This window comes from Scyliorhinus torazame, chromosome 12 (genome assembly GCF_047496885.1).
Source record: "Scyliorhinus torazame isolate Kashiwa2021f chromosome 12, sScyTor2.1, whole genome shotgun sequence".
In the NCBI taxonomy this organism is placed as follows: Eukaryota; Metazoa; Chordata; class Chondrichthyes; order Carcharhiniformes; family Scyliorhinidae; genus Scyliorhinus; species Scyliorhinus torazame.
In genome coordinates, this window is record NC_092718.1 from 34,368,052 (window position 1) to 34,388,111 (window position 20,060).

The 20,060-nt window shown below is 46.5% G+C and overlaps 1 protein-coding gene across 8 annotated transcripts in view; it reads right to left on the bottom strand.

Annotated features, from left to right (window-relative positions):
- The window catches only part of atosa (atos homolog A), a 194,136-nt gene that overhangs the window by 62,368 nt on the left and 111,708 nt on the right, over window positions 1-20,060 (bottom strand). For all 8 annotated transcript variants that reach the window (XM_072470665.1, XM_072470669.1, XM_072470664.1 and 5 more), the window contains 4 exons: window positions 16,080-16,264; window positions 15,671-15,876; window positions 13,098-13,223; window positions 7,465-9,079 (listed from right to left, as the gene is read on the bottom strand). In XM_072470665.1, the coding sequence (XP_072326766.1) occupies window positions 7,465-9,079; window positions 13,098-13,223; window positions 15,671-15,876; window positions 16,080-16,264 (2,132 nt within the window). Of the gene's footprint in view, window positions 1-7,464; window positions 9,080-13,097; window positions 13,224-15,670; window positions 15,877-16,079; window positions 16,265-20,060 lie in introns of those variants that run through there.

A 20,060-nucleotide genomic window follows, 5' to 3' on the forward strand; every position in this document is an offset into this window, starting at 1 on the left:
TACCCTGGGCCTTGGGATAGTCAACAGTTAAATGTGGACGGCTGCCACTTATCTGCTTAATTCAGCTTATCCCATGGATTGCTCTGCCCACGTGCCCCTAGAATGAGCCACAACCTCCCATTGACCTAAACCTTCCATTTCCTCATTGTTCTCCCCATGGCGTCTGACCTCTCTCTGGTCCCCAATCCCATGATCACTGATTGTGGTCAGGAAATGGAGACAAAAATGTTAATCAGGCTTGCTGTTAATTTTTTTGGGGTCTCCTGATCATAAAACAGCCTCCCAGCCTCCAAGTTAATATTGTTGCTGGGTTGGCAATTGAATGTGCTTGATGATGCTGGCACTGTGTTTCAAAAGGTGGAAAATGTGTTTCACACTCGACCACTCTTCACTTTGATGATGAATTTTTTTCACAAAAAGTATGTGTGCATTTTGTTTAAAATATATTTATTAAGAATTTTTAAACAAAATTTTCAACCTTACAAACAAACCCCCCCCCCCCTCGTAACACAAAAGAAAGAAATTTTGCGTAGCAAGACATGAACTTGGCAAGTCAATATGATACAGAACTTTGTACATTGGATTCCTCCCGTACATTTCAGTTTTCCGGATCATTCATGTATTTTCTTGCTCAAATGCCCCCCCAGAAAAAAAAACCTTCCCCCTCCCTCCCCCCCCCCCCAAAAGAAAGATAACCTCCCCCCCTGGGTTGCTGCTGCTGTCCGACCTTCATCTAACGCTCCGCGAGATAGTCTAGGAACGGTTGCCACCGCCTGTAGAACCCCTGCGCAGACCCTCTCAAGGCAAACTTTATCCTCTCCAAATTGATAAATCCTGCCATATCATTTATCCAGGCTTCCACGCTGGGGTGCTTCACCCCCTTCCACATTAACAAGATCCTGCGCCGGGCTACTCGGGACGCAAAGGCCAGAATACCGGCCTCTTTCGCCTCCTGCACTCCCGGCTCGTCCACTACTCCAAATAGTGCTAGCCCCCAGCTTGGCTTGACCCGGACTTTCACCACCTTAGATACTGTTCTCGCAACTCCCCTCCAGAACCCCTCCAGTGCCGGGCATGACCAAAACATATGGACATGGTTCGCTGGACTTCCTGAGCACCTCCCACATCTGTCCTCCACCCCAAAGAACCTACTCAACCTCGCCCCCGTCATATGCGCTTTGTGAACTACCTTAAACTGTATCAGGCTAAGTCTGGCACACGAGGAAGAGGAATTAACCCTACTTAGGGCATCAGCTCACAGCCCCTCCTCAATCTCCTCCCCCAGCTCCTCCTCCCATTTACCCTTCAGCTCCTCTACCAAAGCCTCCCCCCTCTTCTTTCATCTCCTGGTATATCGCCGACACCTTGCCCTCTCCGACCCATACTCCCGAAATCACCCCGTCTTGAATCCCCTGTGCCGGGAGCAGCGGGAATTCCCTCACCAGCCGCCTCACAAACGCCCTTACTTGCATGTACCTGAAAGCGTTTCCCGGGGGTAGCCCAAACTTCTCCTCCAGCGCCCCCAAGCTCGCAAACGTCCCATCAATGAACAGGTCCCCCATTCTTTTAATCCCTGTCCTATGCCAGCTCTGAAACCCCCCGTCCATCCTTCCCGGGACAAACCGATGGTTGTCTCTGATCGGGGACCACACCGAGGCTCCCATCGCACCCCTGTGTCGTCTCCACTGCCCACAGATCTTTAGCGTTGCCGCCACCACCGGACTCGTGGTGTACCTTGTCGGCGAGAGCGGCAGCGGTGCCGTCACCAGCGCCCTCAGGCTCGTTCCTTTGCAGGACGCCATCTCCAACCTCTTCCATGCTGCCCCCTCTCCCTCCATCACCCACTTACGGATCATCGCCACGTTGGCTGCCAATAGTAGCCACCCAGATTCGGCAACGCCAGCCCTCCTCTATCCCTACTTCGCTCCAGGAGCCCCCTCCTTACCCTCGGGGCCTTACTCGCCCACACAAAGCTCATAATGCTCCTGCCTACCCTCTTAAAAAAGGCCTTGGTGATCACAATTGGAAGGCATTGAAATACAAAAAGAAACCTCGGAAGGACCACCATTTTAATCGACTACCCTGCCCGCCAGCGAGAGCGGCAACATGTCCCACCGTTTAAAGTCCTCCTCCATCTGCTCCACCAGCCTCGTCAAGTTACGTTTGTGCAGGGCCCCCCCAGCTCCTAGCTACCTGGATCCCCAAGTATCGAAAGCTCCTATCCGCCCTTCTCAGCGGTAGTTCGTCTATCCCTCTTCCCTGATCCCCCGGATGCACCACAAAGAGCTCGCTCTTCCCTGCATTGAGCTTATAGCCCGAGAAGTCCCCAAACTCCCTTAGGATCTGCATGACCTCCACCATCCCCTCCACTGGGTCCGCCACATACAGCAACAGGTCATCTGCATACAGTGACACTCGATGCTCCTCTCCCCCTCGGACCACCCCCCCTCCATTTCCCAGACTCCCTTAATGCCATGGCCAAAGGTTCAATTACTAGTGCAAACAACAAGGGGGACAGGGGGCACCCCTGCCTCGTCCCTCGATACAGCCGAAAATAGTCCGACCTCCGCCAATTCGTAACCACACTCGCCACCAGGGCTCTATATAGGAGTTTAACCCAACTGATAAACCCCTCTCCAAACCCAAACCTCCGCAACACTTCCCAGAGATACTCCCACTCCACTCGGTCAAAGGCCTTCTCCGTGGCATAGCTGCCACTATCTCCGCCTCTCCCTCCACCGATGGCATCATTATCACATTTAGGAGCGTTCGCACATTGGTATTTAGCTGCCCACCCTTTACGAATCCTGTCTGGTCCCTGTGAATCACCCCTGGGACACAGTCCTCAATCCTCGTAGCCAACATTTTTGCCAGCAACTTAGCATCTACGTTGAGGCGCGAGATCGGTCTATACGACCCACATTGCAGTGGGTCCTTATCCCGCTTCAGGATCAAAGAGATCGTCGCCTCTGACATTGTTGGGGGCAGGGTCCCCCCTCCCTTGCTTCATTGAGGGTCCTTACCAGCAACGGGGCTAACAGGTCTACATACTTCCTATAGAACTCCACCGGGAACCCATCCGGCACGGGGCCTTCCCTGCCTGCATGCTCCCCAGTCCTTTAACCAGCTCCTCCACCCCAATTGGCGCCCCCAAACCAGCCACCTCCCACTCCTCCACCCTCGGGAACCTCAGTTGGTCCAAGAATCGTTGCATCCCCTCTTTTCCCCCTCGGGGCTGGGACCTATACAGCTCCTCGTAAAAGGCCTTGAATGCCTAATTCACTTTCACCGCACTCCGCACCGTAGTTCCCCTGCCATCCTTGACTCCACCTATTTCCCTCGCTGCCATCCTCTTACGGAGCTGATGTGCCAGCATCCGACTCGCCTTCTCCTCATATTCATACATCGCCCCCTGTGCCTTTCTCCACTGTGCCTCTGCCTTCCCCGTGGTCAACAGGTCGAACTCCGTCTGGAGACTTCGTCTCTCCCCGAGTAGCCCCTCATCAGGGGCCTCTGCGTATCTCCTGTCCACCCTTAAAATCTCCCCCACTAACCTCTCCCTTTCTCTGCCCTCTCTCTTCTCCCTATAAGCCCTGATGGAGATTAACTCTCCCCTGACCACCGCCTTCAGCGCCTCCCATACTACTCCCACCTGCACCTCCCTGTTGTCGTTGGCCTCCAGATATCTTTTGATGCACCCCCGCACCCTCCCACACACTTCCTCGTCCGCCAGCAGTCCCACATCCAACCGCCACAATGGGCGTTGGTCCCTTTCCTCCCCCAGCTCTAGCTCCACCCAATGCAGGGCGTGGTCTGAAATGGCTATGGCCGAATACTCCGTTCCCTCCACTTTCGGGATCAATGCCCTGCCCAGAACAAAAAAATCTATCCGTGAGTAGACCTTATGTACATGGGAGAAAAAAGAAAATTCTCTGGCCAAAGGCCTGGCAAATCTCCACGGATCGACTCCCCCCATCTGATCCATAAACCCAGAGCACCTTGACCGCAACCGGCCTCTTCCCCGTCCTAGATCTAGAACGATCTAATGCTGGGTCCAACACCGTGTTGCAATCCCCACCCATTATCAAGCTCCCTACCTCCAAGTCCAGAATACGCCCCAACATCCGTTTCATGAATCCAGCAACGTCCTAGTTCGGGGCGTATACATTTACCAATACTACCCCCGGCCCCTGCAACCGACCGCTCACCATCACGTATCGGCCTCCATTGTCCGCTACTATGTTCTTGGCCTCAAACGACACCCGCTTCCCCACCAGTATTGCCACCCCTCTATTCTTCATCCAGCCCCGAATGGAACACCTGTCCTACCCATCCCTTCCTTAACCTGACCTGATCTGCCACCTTCAGATGCGTCTCCTGAAGCATGACCACGTCTGCCTTCAGTCCCTTTAAGTGCACGAACACTCGGGCCCTCTTAACCGGCCCATTTAGGCCTCTCACATTCCACGTGATCAGCTGGATTGGGGGGCTACACCCCCCCCGCCGACTAGCCATCTCCTATCTTAGGCCAGTCCCGTGCCCGCGTCTCCCGCACCCTCCAGTCCCCCAGACGGGGAACCCCCGCCCCGACCACCTCTTCCATTTTCAGTTCCCCCTCGGCCAGTGCAGCAGCAACCCTATTCTCCACCCCCCTCTCCCCTCCCCGCTAGATCCGCATCTAGCTCTTTTGCATCCCCCATACTACTTCCGTGAGTCAGCTGACTTCTGCTGACACCGGCTTCCCCCGCCTTCCCGTTGATCTCCCCAGTGTGGGAATCTCTCCTCCTCCTTACGTTCCTCCATCCCCCCCCTCCCTAGCGAGGGAAAAAGCCCGCGCTTTCCTGAGCCAGCCCGGCCCCCCGTGGCGCAGCTCCTGATGCGGCCTTATCCCAGTTCCCCCATCACAGAGTCTCACCTCCCTCCAGCAACGACGCCCACATTCCCCACTATCTCATCAAAAGAAAAAAGAACTCTTTCCCCCATCCCCATCCATCATCCCACCCGTGAAACATTCTTTACCCATATTTACAACCATATATACAGTCAACATCTCCCCCACAACCCCAGCCCCTCAGTTTGAGTCCAATTTTTCGGTTTGGATAAAGGTCCACGCCTCTTCTGGCGTTTCTAAATAGTGGTGTCGGTCCTGATAAGTGACCCACAGTCGCGCAGGCTGCAGCATTCCGAATCTCACTCTTTTTTTATGCAGCACTGCCTTGGCCCGGTTGAAGCCCGCCCTCCTCTTTGCCACCTCCGCACTCCAGTCCTGGTAGACTCGGATCAGCGCATTCTCCCATCTACTGCTCCGCACCTTCTTGGCCCATCTCAGGACATTCTCTTTGTCCGCGAAGCGATGGAACCTCGCCACTATCGCCTTTGGCGGCTAGCCAGCCTTGGGTCTCCTCGTCAGGACCCGGTGAGCCCCTTCTAGCTCCGGGGGGTCGGAGAGGCCTCCGCACCCATCAGCGAATGGAGCCCCGGCATCAGCCCCCTCCACTCCTTCGGGGAGACCCAGAATCCGGAGATTCTTCCTCCTCGACCTGTTCTCCAGGACCTCGAGTCTCTCGGCCCACCTCTTTTGCACCGCCTCGTGCGCCTCCATCTTCTGGCCTTCTGGGTCTCCTTCAGCCCCTCGATCGCCAACAGCATTGGTGCCAGCACCTCTTTTTGAAGCTCCTCCACGCAGCGCCTGAGGAACTCCTGCTGGTCCGGCCCCCATGCTGCTCAATCTCCGTTCTCCGCTATCTTGGTTTTCCCCCCTCGTTTTTGCCGCTGCTCCAAAGCCTCTTTCTCCGTCGCTCCACCGCTAATCCCCGCCATACGACGTAAGGGGGGACACCTTACTTCACCTTCCCACATGGGATTCAATCAAAATTTTCCGTTGGGGCTCCTCCGGAGAGCCCAAAAGTCCGTTAAAGCGGGAGCTGCCGAAATGTGCGGCTTAGCTCCACATCGCCGCAACCGGAAGTGTATGTGTGCATTTTTTAAGAGAGTTATTGAAAAGTGCTCGAGAGTAGTGATGGGTAGGAAAGTCTCACAGGCTGATGGGACTGTAGGGAAATACTGTGGCAGTAAGGTAATTGCCTTCCATAGCTCTCTCATGAGCCTGTTTCCTGAGCTATCCAGATGCTTCAGGTTATTTTCAAACTAATTTGAAACAGTTGACTTCTGAATGAAAGTTATAAGAACTTATTAGCAACCCTGCAGTCCAATCATTAAACGGTTACAATATTCATAAAAATTAAAAGTGCCAAACTACCACTGTAATGCTATGTAAACCACCTGCAAGCAGTTTAACACAGTAGCAAGGATGACCAAGAATTATTATAGCACACTGAATTAATTTACCACATAGTGCACTTTTGTTGAAAATAGCTTGCAAGTGTATCAGCGAAACAAATAAATTATACCACAGAATATGCAAGACAATTCACTCATTTCAACTTGTAAATGGGTGCATCATTTTGATCCATACCTTCCAAGACTACAATAACATTCTAAATCACAATTTGCTTCTCCGTTCCACTCCCTGATGTCTGCTCAGGAAGGCATCCAGTGGTGAAGGAAGTAACGAGGGGCCGCAGGAAAGAGGGAGGCAGTGAGGGGAGTAGGAGGGAGCAGGGGGAAGCAAGCCATTGGCGAAGGAAGCAGCGAGAGGCCATGGTTGAAGAGCAATGGTGAAGGGAGTGGAGGGGTGCAAAATTGCAGTGTGAGGAGAGTGAAGGAGCTGTGAGGAAAGTGGGAGGCAGCAGGAGATGCAAGAAAATGGCAAGAGTGCCAAGGGGATGCAAGGAAAGGAGAAGGGAGTGGGGGGGATGGTGACGGATGCAAGGAATTGGTAACAGCCACAGAGCATGCAAGGGAGCAGTGAAGGGTCACAGAGGGACAAAGAAATGTTTTTTTGTTTGTCTCTGTTCATTTCAATGCAAGCAGCTACCTGCGATGTCGCTGTCAGTGACATCACAGGCACTGATACTGAAACGGCACATGTGCAGGAAGTTCTCCCCTTCGTGTTGTGGCACAAAAAAAAGCAGCCTTACCTTATACTCAATTTCCTGGATACAACACTGGAGTAAAAATTGCTCGAGTTCTCTCCCGAGCACAGAATGACGGGATTCCATTAAGTTTTATTAGGCCCAAGGAAAGTGTCACCGGTATTTGCTGATACTGTACTGATACAGTACACTGAAAACTCATTATAGAGGAAATTTGAGTCTGCGTTCTGAAGAAGATTCGTATTGGGAATCTGGGACAGATGCTGCCAGATCTGCTCAGTTTTCCCCGCAGTTTGTTTCATTTGAATCTGCGTATAACTAAAGGTGTCACAAGGCACCAGGAACAACATGATACACCAGGAACATGACGGATATGTTGCCATAATATAACAAATGTTGCATTGCATGCTCAGTCAAATGAAATTGCATTTAATAACTACCAATGTAGCAGAAAGTAAAATGTTCTTACATTTTGCATTTGAAATTCTCCAGGCTTTTCTTTACTGTCTCCGTTAAGTCTTCTTGGAATCACTGAATTACGGACCCATTGCAACGAATCACAGCTCTGAACCTGCATGTCAGTTTTATCCTGGTCTTTCTTTTTTGAACTGACAACTTCTTTGGCTCCAGGTTGTATTGTGCCAAAATGCATATCACCAGAAATATCCAATTTATTACATTCACTTTCAGATAGACAATACCCAAACTCTCTGCGGTTTGTAGAGTTTGAATGCCAGGGATGTGAGCATTCAGTACTCGCTGGCTTATTTTTTGCATTGTTCACAATATTGTCAGTACAAATGCCTGAGTCCAAGTTATTAGTATAGGGACAGTCTGATTTTTCCCTATTAAATGTACTTGCATTATCAAGTTCTGAAATATCATGGTGTGCTGGAGGGTTATGTCGATGTAATTCAGAATTATCTGTGCAGTTGACAGTGACCTTGTGGAAGGAACCAGTACATGACTCTGTTCTAGTTTTTTTGTCTCGTACAGTGTTGCCAGATACTGGGCACTTACAGTTCATTTTACCTATGTGACTGGTCTGTGACAGTTCTGATTTACTATCTTTATTTACAGTTCTTTCAGCAGGATGCTTTGTTCCAGATGTGCCATTGTTATCAGGAACAGAGTCTACTGGAAATAGTTTCCTTTGTGCCTGGGGCTTTGGACAAACTGTTTTATCAATGTCAGCTTTTGCTTTTCTACATAAAGTGATAGGGGTATCTTGGGAAGAGGGCCTGCTCTTCTCCACACATCTGTTTTCCAAGGAATGACTTTCAATGCAGGTGGTCGAACTGCAAGGTGTCTCTTTTCCTCTGCTTTTCAGACTTTCTTCATCGCATGAACTCTGAAATAGCTTTGCACTAGTTGAACTTGGCTCTTGCACTGAACTAAAATGGCTTCCAGCAATATGTGGAGGGTTTTGATCACAATAACTGAGCTGTTGGGCAATTCGCGCAATCACTTCCTCCCTTTCCTGAAGCAAGTTTCCTATCAAAGGGTTCATGTCACCTGAAGAAATAGAAGAGGACGTACTGCTGGTTCCATTGGAATCTGCCATTGAAAATGACTTTAATGCCTTCATTGTTTGGGTCTCATAAGGCTGTACTTTGGTTATATCAGCAGTATGTGTCCAATTACAACACTGAGCTTTGGTTTGTGAATTTCTGATTTCTGGTATTTTGTCAGAATCACTCAACATTGTTGGTTTGCCTGGTTCCAAGATCTCTGGAGAAGGACATTTTCTTGTGTTTACTGTGCTTGTTGACAGCAATGCATGATTTCTGGCAGCTGTCAACGTTTGCTTGTTGTACTTCTGTTGTGCCCCTGGCACGGAGTAGTCCTGCTCTTTTGCATTGGTAGGTTGAGAAGCATCCTTTTCACGACTGGGAATATTTTTCCCATAGAAACTAAGGGTGCTATGAATACTGCATGCCAACAATGGGTAACTAGGCTGCCTCGGCAGGGACAGGACACTCACTCGCAAAGCCAGGTTGTGGGAAATGTTAGGAACTGGAAAGACATGTTCAACAGGTGGCTGGGTAAAATTCAGCAACATATCTTCATCTGTTGCACTTATTCTGAAGATTAAGAAACACAAGGTTAGAAGTCACAAACAATTCTATAATCAGTGAAAAAATGTATCTAATGCACCATTAAACTATACTAACTGGTCTATGCTGACCCAATTGATCTTGGCTTGAAGGTTGGGGGGGGTATTTAGCTTGCTTTGGTGTTAACTGGGGTGCATTTTATCGACGGCAGCAATTCAATGGTTGCTGCCAGGCTTGCCATCCTATTAAAGATGGTTTTGCTGCCACCTCCACCTCCCACAAAAAGCCATCTGAGGGCCAGAAGCTCAGTGGTCAAAAAGTGCCCAAAAAGGCGAGTCCCACCCATTACCCTTCCCTGGAACCCAATGGGTGGCCACCAGGATTTACTGGGCAGTTTTCCAATGTTGTGGAGGGCCAGCCTGCCACTGGTAAAGTACTAAAGAAAGCAAGAGTGGACGCTGGGCTGGCAGACCATGGGCCAGCTTTCCTGTGACTGGCAAAATGTCATGCAGTAAGGCAGCATGCAACGTCTCTCCAATATTTTCCCATGCCATTTTACCAGCTGTCCAGCTGTCCCCAATACATTAATATTGGCTTAGGATTCCTAGGCTGGGGTGGAGGATTATCAATTTGATATCCTACTTGTGGTCTCTTCCTGGAAGGGCATGCTTGGCCGTCAGGTAAAGTCAGGGTCAGCCTTCGCTGCAATGTTCAGCATTCACATTCCAGCCTCATAATTGAGGATTGTCATTGGAGTACTGTGTTGGAGGCTGTTGGTATCTATGGAGCTTTACCACAAAGCAACTCAGTGTCTTCAGTAGGGAGATCCAAGGGCACCTTGGGAACATGAGTAAGCCATTCAGCCCCTTGAGCCTGTTCTGCCATTCAATTAGATCATTTTTAAAAAAAAAATTTAGATTGCTCAATTCATTTTTTCCAATTAAGGGGTAATTTAGTGTGGCCAGTCCACCTACCCTGCACATCTTTGGGTTGTGGGGGCAAAACCCATGCAAACACAGGGAGAACGTGCAAACTCCACATGGACAGTGACCCAGAGCCGGGATCAAACCTGGGACCTCGGCGCCGTGAAAAAGCAGTGCGCCACCGGGGGGGCTCCAGATTTCCATGATCCTTTGAGGGAAGAAGTGCTTTCTGGAATCACTGTTGAATACCACCCTTAATTTTAACATTATGCTCCTCAGTTCTGGACTCTTTCCCGGAGGAAATAGTTTCTCTCTTTTCTACTCGACCCTCTTATCTACTCGACCAAGTCTTTTATTCTTCCTAAACACTTCCATTAGATCACTCCCTAATCTTCTATATTCCGAGGGAATATACGCCTAATCCACAGTCATCAGAACTTAAACCCAGAATTATTCTGGTAATTCTCCACTGCATCCGCATCAAACTAATATATTCTTCTGAAGGTGCTACGCTAAGAACCAAATGCAGCATTCCCGATGCCGTCAAACCAGAACACTGCACAGCTGTACCATAATTACCACCCTTTTTGTATTCCAACCCTTCTTGCGATCAAGGCCAACATTCCATTAGCCTTCATCATTCCATTTTCTACATGCTGCCCTTGAGGCCTTCATTCAAAAACACAATTTTCACATGCTGATGACATAGGGCTCTACCTCAGCATCACCTCTCTCAACACGTCCTCTTTGCTAAATTATCAGTTTAGTTGGAAGTTTTTTCCAATTAAATATTGGGAAGACCGAAACTGTTCCTGAGAAAGTAACTCTATCCCTCTCCCTAGATACTGTGGCTGAACCAGGCTGAACCTTGGTGTTATACATGACCCCGAGATGAGCTTCCGGTTATATATCCATGTCGCCACCAGTATCAGCTATTTCTAAATCCATAATCATTTGCCTCTGCCGCTGCCACAGGTCACCTGCTGCTGAATCCTCAACCATGCCTATGTTGCCTTTAAACTTGACTATCGCAATGCATTCATTTGACCTCCCAAATTGTACCTTCCAAAAATCTTGGGTGATCTTAAACCCTGTCGCCCATGCCCTTACTTGCATCAAGTCCTGGCCAGAATTATATGAGTGCAGGAAACTTGGAGAGTTATGGAGCTGGAGACTATTGCAGAGAAAGGCCAGGGTGAAGCCATGGGGATTACTTTAAACAAGGTTGAGAATTTTTAAATCAAGCCTTTGCTCTTGATGAAGCAAAGCCAATTATCCCTTTTAAAACCCTTCATTGCCTCCTTGTTCTCTGGAATCTCCTCCAGCCTGACAAGTCTTGGCGATATCTGCACTGGTTAAATTCTGGCCTCTTGAGCAACCCTGATTTTAGTTACTCCACTATGGCTTGTCTTGCCTTCAACTGCCCAGGTCGCGGGGCTTCCCTCCCAAAACTTTCCACCTCGCTATCTCTTTCCTCCTTTAAGATGTTCCTTAAAACATACATCTTTATAATCAAGCTTTTGGTTACTTTCTGTGGCTCAGTATCAAAGTTTGTTTTGTAATGGCCCTGTGAAGTGCCTGGGGATGTTTTATTTTAAAAGATCACATAAATTCAAGTTGTTGTTCTTGTCATAGCCTTTTTAATTATCTGGGGGTCAGTTATCTCAGTTGGCTGGATGGCTGGCTCATGATGCAGAGCAACACCAATAGTGTGGGTTCAATTCACGTATCAGCTGAGGCTACCCAAGAAGGCCCACCTTCTCAACCTTCTCCCTCGCCTGCGGTAAATCACCACCAGTCAGCTCACTCTCAAAAGGGAAAAGCAGCCTATGGTCCTTGTGGACTATGGCGGCTTTCACTTATTTGTACCTGTCAAGTGATCTTTCATGATTTTGGTCCCCTAAATTTCCCTGTTCATTGTCAGGAAATTGCAATAACAAAAAAAATCAAGGAAATACCATAATTGGGAGTGCATTCTGCTGGCTGTATGTTTTTGTAAAAACAGTTTGAAAATGGATACGGTGTACTGGTAGAGACGATTTGGCGCCATTGGCGTCGCTCTGCATCACGAGCCAGCCATCCAGTCACTTGAGCTAACTGAACCCCAGATAATTAAAAAGGCTGTGGTAACAACATATATATGGCCAATCCACCTACCCTGAACATGTTTGGGTTGTGGGGGTGAGACCCACACAGACTCAGGGAGAATGTGCAACTCCACATGGACAGTGATCCTGGACCGGGATCGAACTCCAGTCTTCGGCTACGTGAGGCAACAGTGCTAACCACTGCGTCACCATGCCACCCTTGAACTAATGCTTTTGATAAGCTGATAAGCCTAGCAACCCTATAAACAAATGTTTACCCAAGGAAAGTTGGTAACAATGTAGAGTACAAGGTCAAGTGTTTGAGTAAGATCTTTCCTCACTTCATACCAAATTACAAAAAATAACATTGAGAACAGGTGTTTCAAATTTCCTTTCTGGAATACTCTGGCATTTAACATTAGCTGTGTTAACATCATTCATGGTTCTTACCTTATCGTCATTTAGAAAATATTCTGAACTGTTTTAGGTCCAAAGTGTTAAGATCTCACACTTCCCTGCAGTGAACTTCATCTACCATCGTGTTTCTCTTTTACTTAATCTATCAATCTCCCGTTGCATTACAGTGCCACCTAATTTAGTGTTGTCGGCAATATTAGATATGTGGCTCTTTATTTTTTCATCAAAGTAAATTCCAAGAATATTGAAATGCCCCAGTGCAAATTACTGGTGGTCACCACTAGTTACATTCTGCCAATTTGAGTACATACCCACTCTCCTTACTTTCTGTACCTTTCCTCTTCCTTCAATTCTCTATGCAAGCCCAGGGGCTGCCTCCAGTTCCATTCTCTTTCATTTTTGTTATCGCAACTACAGCAGGATACTTCTCCCATACTGAACTAAATCAGTATCAATGTGAATAATAAAATGCAGTGCATCAAGCTTGACTGCATTATTTCCAAACTAAAATATTGCCATTGATTATATAGATAGCAAGGAAAAGAGTAACAATTTTGCAATTTACCGTTCTGAAACATGCAGTGAAGTGAAAACATAGAGAACATTTGCAACACTCACCGATACAGGATATTGCGTGGAACAGCACCTTGTGATGCACTCAGCCAAGCACTCAGCTGAGAGAAAAAGACATACGAACGGACAGCCTGCAGAAGGCTCTTCTCTTCAATAAAACGATCTCCAGTTCTGAAGATTTGAAGATGGCAAACGTTGATAATAATGTGATAACAAAGCACATTTAATACCAGGATTTGTTAAACATGTAGCCTCGAAAAAGCACCGTTCACAAACACATTAAAGAACTGAAATCAATCTTCTAATTACACAGCACATGAATAAAACATTGCAACACCTCGAACATATAAAAATGAGTCAACAAATCTGAACATCCATAGAGAACAGCCTAAATGGAAAGGGTGGAGGGCGGGGGTCTGTGGGCAGAAGGGAAAACTCCATGAGCACAATATGCTACACACAAATTCCTGAAGGTGACCAATATCTCAGCTTCCTTCAAAAGATACGATCCCTTAAAAACAAAGATTGTTTTTGAAAAGAAGTCTTTTTCCATCTCACAACAAATGCACATGCTGACCAATACCATATTCTTTGTGGATCACCTCCTTGACAAAGAGAGGCTTGTGTATTACAACAGTCCCTGAGAGCACCATGCTCCTGGTCAGGTCATTCCCGTAGAATCAAGGGCAGGGAGGGGGAGTTGGGGTGCCAAGGTGCAGTCAAAAATGACCTCAAAACTGCAGAACAGACTTTAGGAAGGCTGAACGACTCAATCGGCTACAGGAGCACGGTGAGCTCTTGGTCATCGCAGTTTGGCATGTCACCGACATTTGATCACCAACCATCAAGATCATTTGGATAAGGACGACACCGAAAGGTCCTCGCGTTAAATGAAGTCACGTGCAGGCATCTACCAGGGTTCATCGGTCTAGTTCAGCAATGATGAAAGGTTGCTGGTGGGGACAGGTTTGTAAACCTGGCAGTCCCTGCGGAGGGAGCCTCAAACAGGTGACAATGCATGAAAGTCACTGGCTCTTTGTTGGGACTGAGTGGTCATTGGGCGACAGGATCTGTGGCTGAGCAGTCTGCTTCAGGATACCCTCTGTCCACCTCAAATGCGAAGGGGACTGGAAAAAGTAGGTCTTTCCACGTTCACCTGCCTGGGGAACCAGCCCCAGTGGGGTCACCGTCTTTGACCACCAAGAAAGAAAACTCTGAACCTATCCATATTACCCCAGGGTGGTCAACTTCAATAATGATGAGTGTTTGTTCTGTCTCACTAACAATCCTGTAATTTTGACAGGTGAAGCTAAATTTCAATTAACTACCACAAACAGCTCTCTTTCCAAATGAAAGACAGAACTTATCCCTCAAATCTCAAACATAGCACTAGATAGTCCACCTTCAAGAAATGGAGAATTGAGCACGGGGTCCACGCAAAGAACATATGTAAACAGACCTCCAAACTGAATATTCTTGGTAAGAAGTGTTTTTCTGCTGCAACAAAACCCCATTCTGCTCCTCACACAAATATGTGGGTAATGTATTAGCCCCTTGTGGCAAATGAAAACCTCTTTAGAAATACAACACATTCAAAATAGAGGTTTTGAATCTGCTTCTGCATCAGAGTGGTAACACAGGTAGTAAGTTTATTAAATAAAAATGACAGCACCACACCAGGCCAAGATTTCACCAGTATGTGTTACAGATATTCTCTGGCTTTTGTTGCAAGACACACACAAAATATTTGAGGAGAGGGAACCCAATTTCAGGCTCTACCTAACATTAGTCAGTCTGGACCAACAATTTTGCTTCCAGCACCCTCGTCAGATAGTACTACAACTGCTATTCAGATGAACAGCAGGCCAACAGAAGGTGCCCAACACTTGAACTTCCCAACCAAACGCAGAATCTAGACTTCCTGATCCTCAAGGTGTGTAGCACTCTTAAGTTTGCAGTGTTTCGGCAAGGAGCCCTGTTCAGTAATGTATGCCCCTATAGATACTCTTATAAGAAAAACATACCATTCCAATCCAATACTAAAACTAATGTAAACATATTTATATGCTAAAGTACCCAACATTTCAGCACTGGACTTTTCCAGTCATGCAGGCTTGTGTACTTCAGCATATACTGCAATAAATTTCCCATTTCTCAGCATAGTACAAATTCCACCCTGGAGTTAGATACAAGAGTCGAACGAATGGAAAATATAGAAGAAAATTGCCACGGGGTAAACACTGTTAGAGATGCTCACAATACCAAATTTAGTCATAATGAGGCTCTTTTACACTTCACACAGATTGTCTGACAACATAAAGATTAGAATACAATTTATCTCAATGACAGTTGTGCCAAGATATCTACTTTGCATCTATAAAAATGCTAAATATTTTATTCAGGCTGAAGCAAAATGATTAAACCTAATGGTTTTAGAATATTGTGAACTTACAAAAAAATTAATTTTGAAGTCATTTAACGGTTTCAGTGTTTATATTCTTTGCTTCAATTACATTATTTATCTTTTCACAAGACAAAAGGGAGGAAAAAAGATGTCTACTAACTTGGTTAGTCCATTTCTTTTTAGTATTTCACTATGGTGAAGAACAAAGACTTACTGTTTGGGCACTGACTGTAAAGACCACCTTTCCAGCAGCAAAGCATCCTGTTTGATAGCTGGGTCGTTTATGTCACTCCCTTCCGTGGATGGACCGTCAGCATCACTATAGCAACAGTCAGGAAGCAACATCACTTCAACCATGATGGAAATATTATTCCTCCACAGAAGCAAAACCTGAGACCTTGTTCTTCTGGCCTGATAACACTGTCAAAATACAGGAGATAGAGAAAGGGAAATTATGGACCAAACTGAAGACAAAACTTTTCACAATCAACATCCAAGAATCGACATCTTACAATTCTGGGACAAGTATCCAATTTGTTTCTTTTCAATAAATGTATTTTATCAGTTGTCAGGAAATTAGGATCTGGTAAAAAAAATATATTTTAAAACAATTAAGTACATACCTGTGGTACCTTTTCAATGCATTTGTGTTTTGTACTTAAGGACTGCCCAAGTTGTGCTGGAGGGCAATGAAGCCCTTCTGTACGACCTTTCGCCGAGCATTCTGGTGTCCGACCCTCGGTGATCAGCAAGGTTAGGGAAAGCAAAAACTCCTCTGCATCATATTCAAAGTACTCATCTGTTGTATCTAAAATAAAGAATAAAGTATTCAACCACACAGGATTCTTACTAAATTCTATTACTAGCTATCACTGTTTTAATGCACACAAGAGCTTGCATGAACAAACTAGAAATACTAAACAATACTAATTACTGTAGGAAATGGGTTCAGCAAATTCTTGAAGCACAGTAAATATCAAATTCTGACCAAGAATCTGGGTTAACCATAACCAGTCAACAGAGGGCGAAAACATAGGAAACTGACAAGGATATTCGTGACCATCCCAGCTGTTTATGACAACTGAAATGGTCAATGATTTATTCCAGAAGCTCCTTTAAATCAAATACAAGTTTGGCCATTGTATATTTTATTTCAGGTACCACTTACTAACTTAATTACCTTCAGTAGAGATTGAAAGAACTAAAATCATTCATTTACTAATTGTGGAAGCCCTTGTTTCTTCTTTGAATGTCACAATGCCTACATCCTATCACACACAGGGAAGGATTCATAATGAATATACACTAGGTCCTTTGTTACCAGCTGATACCAAACCCAGCCAATAATTAGCAGCAGGAATTAAAATTCAGCAATTCATGGAGATTATAACTGCAGCTGTCACTGTGCTGATCGCGGAGCCCTTTCTGGTTTTTACTGTAAATTTGGTGGACAAATTATCTTTTTGAGAAAAGGCATCATGTTGAGAAGCAGCTTTGTAGTTCGATTTGTAAAAATTAAGTAATGCAATAGGAAATACAGTCCTGTATTTCTTCACAGATTGTATTTGTCTGTTCATAAATTCAGGTGTACAATACAGCAATGAATTTCTTTATTGTTACAAAATTTACAAATGTTCTCAAAGTCATTGTGTCTATGTAGCAATTAAGGCAGCATGCATCCCATTGCAGAGAGCCAAGGCTGTGTAACTATAGTCTGTCTGTATGCATTTCTTAAATTTGCTTTACAATGTGCTAAAAGTTCAGGTCTGCTGGGTTCAATAGCATCAGTTACTCTTGCATGTTATCAGAGCGCCATATTTTAATGGAGTTGGCTTATGCTGCCCTAACTGCTTATATGAAAACATAATCCAGGGATGGTACAATAGCATTGCACTTATGTTCAGGTCCTGTTTTACACATTCTCGTATACATAGATGACCTTTTAAACACATATTTTTTCAAACTGATCATTAAGCTGCTTTGCGCCACAGAAGGTGAATATAAAGGACAACAGTTATGATGGAAATTTCATTCATTTCATTCTGTGTAACTTGTCACTGCATAATATGAAATGAATGCTCTACACATCCTCCTCACACAAATAGGATTTGGATTTGATTTGTCACGTGTACCAAGGTACAGTGAAAAGTATTGTACTGCGTACAGTCCAGACAGACCGTTCCATATATGAAAAAACATCTTAACTGAAATATAACAGACAAGGGGATAGGACCTCTCTGTTATCATGTGGCATTTTCTGAGTCCTCTCGCTTCACAGATGGGGATCTAAGGATTCTATAACACAATAAAGTGTAAGGTTCTTTTTTCAATTACCCAGACAAGCTAATAAATTACTGCTGTTTGGACTCTTGGTTAATAATTTTGATTTAGAATATTGAACATCTTTCATCTAACGGCCTTTCCTGAAAATTAATTAAAAACATCCAACATTGAAGTAACTCATATTTTCAAATCCGTTCCATGGAAACTCGGCAAAGGCAGTCAATTTATTTACTTTTTAAATGCAGTCACACTTTTTGGAGCATAGCCATTTTCTGCCTCTTTTGCCAATTAGATGAATGATCAGTTTTTAGAAGTGGTGGAAGCTCGTCAGGACAGCGAGAATCCTCCTTGCTCTTTGATCTGTGCCATCTGCTCGAATCATTAAAACATTTTAACATCTCATCCAAAATATATCTCACCCAAAATATATTGTCCAACAATGCAACTCTGTCTGAATATTTAATTGAAAAGCCAGCTGAAATAATACAGGCAGGATTTTCCTCACAGGCTTCAGGATTCCACTATCAAGGTCCGAAGCCCCAAAGCCGTGTGTGGGGAATAGTCACCCAGTTGGGATTTCCCCAAATTGGTCAATTAGTGGCCAGAGGACTGATTTGCTATCTGATTAAGATTGGGAGGTGGGCTCTCCATGTTGAAGGGCTAATAGGAAGTCTTCCAGTACAGAAAGCAACAGGTTGCCTTTTTAGGTATAAGAGAGAGAAAGTGGAAGTGGGCAGCCCAAGGGACTTATAAAATAACCTCTCAGCAGCCAAGTCACCATTGTGAAGGGGAAGCTCTTCACACAGAGTGGCCCGCGACTGTAGCTGAAGGCAGAGTCTCAAAGCCCACATGGAGTGCTGGCAGCTAGCCTGCAGCCAGGAGGCCACCTCCAGGAAGCTGCAGTGCCCCAAAAAACCAACCTGTCCACCGGCAATAGGCCTTAATGAGATTTTCACAAGGTCAATGATCTACCCACCACTTGCAGCCCTCCAAGCCCCACATTCCACCTCTGAGGAAATGCCCCTGAACAGGATGATACTGGAAAACCATCTTCACAGCCAGCTGCCTCCAGACTTGCCATCAAATGCTGAAGATCTTTCTTCCCCCCTATATGCTCACATCCTGGAGTGGAGACTGAGCCCAAAACCTTGGTTCAGAGATTGGGGAACTATCTTTAAAGGGTGTCCCAATCAGTACAGAAAGTAAATGCCCCCCAGCAGCCTTCTCTCCTCCTCCTCCACCCCCCCCCCCCCCCAACCACCACCACCACCACCACCCATGCAGTCTCACGGGCACTCTCTGCCGCACAGTCCCACCCCCAAGCATCAGCCTTCCCCAACACACATTGGAATCCTTCACAAGGGGCTCTCTAGTGCCCACTACTGGCATTACCCTGGGCACAGGTTGACCTATGCCAAGCTCCAACATGTGCCAGGGCAGTGCCACAGCACTCTCCGGGCATGTCCCTCTCCACCCAAGGGCTATACTTACCTTGGTTCCACTGGTGGGAACCTTTTGATTGCTTTCCAGCTTAAGTGAGTGAGTGGGTGGGTGCAATGTGGCAGGGGCATTCGTTAATTACAGTAAAATGTGTTCAAATGCATTATTACAATGAGGTTCTCGCCCTTTGTGGGCAGGATCCTCATTACACCATCGGTGTGGGGCGTGGGAAATTACGCTCAAAATTCCCCTATAGAGATCAACAGCACAGAAAGGAGCCCTTCAACCCATCGTGTCAGTGCCAGACATCAAGGACCGGATTCTCCGTCCCGCTGCGCCACATTTCTGTTTCACCCCGCTGGCGGGATTCTCCGTTTTGCTGGCTGGTCAATGGGGGTTTCCCATTGTGGGGCAGCCCCACGCCGTCGGGAAGTCCCCGGGCTGCTGGCAAAACGGATCATCCCGCCGGCGGAGAGTCCAGCCCCAAGTACCTATCTTTTCCAATCCTATTTTCCAGCACTTGGTCTGTAACTTTGTATGCTCTGGCATTTCAAGTGCTCATCCAAATGCTTCTTCATGTTGTGAGGGTTCCCACTTCTACCACCCTTTCAGGCAACAAGTCTCAGATTCCTGACACCCTCTGGGTGAAAAAGTTTTTCCTCAAATCCCCTCTATATCTCCTGTGCCTTACTGTAAGTCTGTGCCCCCTGATCATTGACCCCTCTACTAAGGGGAGGGTACACGCAGCTGCCACTGTGCGTCAGTGGTAGAGACAGTGAACATTTCTGAATGGGGTGCCAATCAAGTAGGCTGTTTTGTCCTGGATGGTGTTGGGCTTCTTGAGTGTTGTTGGAGCTCCCCTACTCAGGGAGAATTTTCAT